General features: G+C 52.0%; 1 protein-coding gene across 1 annotated transcript; it reads left to right on the plus strand.

Moving 5' to 3' along the window:
* The first annotated feature begins 1,245 nt into the window (after positions 1–1,245).
* Positions 1,246–2,591, plus strand: LOC136474693 (E3 ubiquitin-protein ligase CIP8-like). Its single transcript, XM_066472259.1, has 2 exons — positions 1,246–2,207; positions 2,342–2,591. Exons 1-2 carry the CDS (start codon positions 1,295–1,297, stop codon positions 2,425–2,427), a joined length of 999 nt encoding a protein of 332 aa, XP_066328356.1. The 5' UTR covers positions 1,246–1,294; the 3' UTR covers positions 2,428–2,591.
* The last annotated feature ends 1,016 nt before the right edge of the window (positions 2,592–3,607 follow it).

Consider the following 3,607-nt stretch of genomic DNA (forward strand, 5'->3'; position numbering starts at 1 on the left):
TCTTTTGGCACCCTTGGTTGATACTAGGGCATCCTTTGAGCTCTAGAGTGAGATTGGAGAGAGATCTAGTGCATTTACTTAGAGAGTTTACATCTAGTGGCACTAGCTTTGTCGTATTGCTACAGATTTCTTGTTACTTTTTGTGATTGTCGCCACCTAGACGGTTTGAAGCAATGGAGGGTCGTTGAGCACTGTTGGGTGATTGTGCGGGGGCTCTAGTCAATTGATTTGTAAGAGGCTTTGTGGTCATCCTCATGGGGATCATGAAGAGCAACTCTAGTAGATTTCTCGATGCTACTTGGAGTACTTGTTGTTGTTGATTCACCATCTCATAGGCGAGCACCCATGTTGAGGGTCAAGCTTGATGACTTGTGTTGCTTGCGAAGGTGTGGGAATCCAAGGACTCGCCTAGCTCAACGGGGACGTATGTTGCAAGCAAGCAACCGAACCTTAGGGTAAACCTTGTGTCACTTGCTCTCTCGATTGTTTGCATTCCCACACTTGTGCTATTTACTTGCTTTTATCATGTGCTTGTGTAGTTGCTAGAGCAGCTCCTTTAGTCGACTAGAGTAATTCGAGTAGTTGCTTATCTTGTGTAGCTTGATTAGTTTAATATATTGCCTCGAGTAGCTTGTGCGCTCTAGTAACAGATGTAATCCTTTCTACTAACTTATTTAAAGGCTTGCTTTATGGTGTACTAGGCTAGGTTTGTAGTGACTATTAGGATTATCTCTTATACTAATTATTTGTGCGTAGTGTTGTGTCTTTGATGGTATTTTAATAGGATATTCATCTCCTTTGGCCATTCTAGATCTTTTCAACATAGCGTCACGTAGGATGGTTGATATAGCGTCACGTCAGCCAAAACCACCTAAGGATTTAAATTTGATGGTTTTAATCAAAAGTTAAAAGAGCCTAAAAATATAATTTTCCAGTTGAGCAAGTAAATAGGACTCGCGTGATAGGTTTTTGCGAATACTTGAATCTCGTGATAGTTGTAGGTACCGAAACGCGCAGGAATAAAACGTTCTCTTTCGGCCCACCTCGGCCCGCTAACCAAACCCATCCTCTCGTGCTCACCCGTACCGAAGGAAGAAGGTGCGCAAGGCCACGCCACGCGCCCACGCCCGTCTCGTTTCCGTTCACGTTTGGCCCTCGCGGCGGCGTCGGGCGTCGGGTACACCAACCGAACTTGACCCAACCCAATTTTAAAGCGCACGAAAAGTGAGGGGATGGGGAGAAAAAGAGAGGAGCGCAGCGAGGCGAGCGGTCTCTCTTCCTCTTCGCTTTACCGATGGCCAACGATTCCCTCGCCCACCACCTGCTGCTCCCTCTCGCCGGCGGCTGCTGGTCCGACGTTGATGAGGAGGAGGAGGAGCCGGGCAACGTCTCCTTCCCCTCATTCTGGCCGCCCTTCCCCGCTCTCTCGTCGGACTCCGACTCCGACGCCGCCAGCTTCGTGCGTCCGCGCATGGACCGGCCCCGGGAGACCGCCGCGTCGTCCTTCTTCGGGCTCGGCTTCCACGACGGGGACGACGACGAGTGGGCGCCACCCGACGAGGACGGGGAGCTCGCGCTGCCGCTCTGCTGGGACTGCCTGCAGCTGGAGGACCACGACGACGACCACCGGAGGTGGGACTTGGGCGTGAGCGACGAGGACGAGTGGGAGCAGGTCGCCGGCAGGGAGGAGGAGGAGGCGGCTGCGGCGTCCGCGGTACGGATCCTGGAGTGGGAGGTGCTGCTCGCCGCCAACAGCCTGGGGAGCCTCGCGGTGGACGACGCCGACGGCGACGACGACCTGGACGCGGGGATCGAGACGTACTTCCTCGACGACGCCGACGACCTGCTATTCGGTCAGCTTGCCGCCGCGGATGCGGACCACGAGCCGCCGGGCAAGTGCGGGCGGCCGGCCGCGAAGGCCGCGGTGGAGGCGCTCCCTACGGTGGTGGTCGCGGAGGCCGACGCGGCACGCGGCGACGCGCAGTGCGCGGTGTGCAAGGACGGCGTCGAGGCCGGGGAGCGCGCCCGGAGGCTGCCGTGCGCGCACCTCTACCACGACGGCTGCATCCTGCCGTGGCTCGCCATCCGCAACACGTGCCCGCTCTGCCGCCACGAGCTGCCCACCGATGACCCCGAGTACGAGAAGTGGAAGGCGAGGCGGGCCGCCGGCGACGGTGGCGATGCAGACCGGCGTGGCACGGCGGCAGGTATGATGTCTTCATCAGGATACCTTGACGAATGGGTAGGCGAAGGAGCAACGGACTAATTTGATTCTGCAATTTGAGGCGGTGCGGTGTTAATATTTGGTTCTGCGACTTGCTGCAAATTCCTTTTTGATCAGGTTGGAGAGGGATCAAATCAATGTGGATTGGTTGTGGTGGTGGTGATTTTCATAGAGAGAGTGATGACATAACACGGTGCGTTTAAATTTGACAATGGTGTATTTGGATGTGAGATCTGAGGTTATCGGTTGCTGTTTTTTACAGCGGTACGAACAGTGAAACAGAGGCGAAAAAAAAATCATAAATCCTTTCTGTTGACGAAACACCCCTAAACATAGGGATGACAGAATCAGGCTTCTCTTTACAATGTGTGGGCAATACAAATATTACTTTTACTAGTATTCTAATTCGTTAATAAAACGATTATATGACAAATCAGCAATGTGAGGAAATTTGAAAGACATTCAGCCTGTTCATTTTGGCTGGATTGGCTTATAAGTCATGGCTGAAAGTACTGCTGGCTGGTGTGAGAGAAAAATACTGTTCGTTGTCTGATAAGACTTATAAATTAGATTCAGGCCGACGAACAGGCTGATTTATCGCGGGGGGCTACTAGAAATGTAGTATGCTAACTCATCTGCTAGTCAATAATGCGCACAAGGAATGGTCAGTAGTACCTAGCATAGCTTCATTGAATGAGATCGCTTCATATTTCCGCTGTGCTGGCCTTGGAATTATGATGAGTTTACTTATGATTTTGAAGTAGCAACGACCTTCACATTTAAAACTGTTCAAAAGAAAAAAGGGAACAAACGTTACATTCTGAAGATGTCCGTGCATGCATTGTTCCTTTTGCTTAACCAGTAATAAAATTGCTTGAACTTGTGATTTGAATCAAAGTTAACCGCTCTAACGTTGACACACGCTTACAATTACTTATTAATAGATAGATCCGTAATACATACTTTTTAACTGAGGAGGAAGGGTGACAGAAAAGAATGCAGTCATAGGCTCTTCTTTTATCGCCCCGTTTGGCTGGGCTCCGACGGCTCCGGCTCCCGCCTGTCGGCTGCTGGGCGGCCGACACCTGGTTACTGTTCACCGGAGCCGTTTTTCTCTCTCCTTCTTTCCTCTCTCACTGACACAACCGGAGCCGGAGAAGCTCGTTTTTCTGGCTCCGCGGCTCTGGCTCCTGTAGCCACCTGTCGGCTGCTGGGCGGCCGACACCCGGCTACAGTGCAGGAGTCGGAGCCCGCGGGAGCCCGGCCAAACGGGGCTTCCTATATTCCAGTTCATAGTTTTTTTTAATGTAGCTTAAGCATTGATTGGCTGCCTCAGCAGTCTCAGAACGCTTGGTCTCTATCGACACCGGCCGTTCGCCCAGA

Source organism: Miscanthus floridulus, chromosome 8, assembly GCF_019320115.1.
Source record: "Miscanthus floridulus cultivar M001 chromosome 8, ASM1932011v1, whole genome shotgun sequence".
Taxonomy (NCBI): domain Eukaryota; kingdom Viridiplantae; phylum Streptophyta; class Magnoliopsida; order Poales; family Poaceae; genus Miscanthus; species Miscanthus floridulus.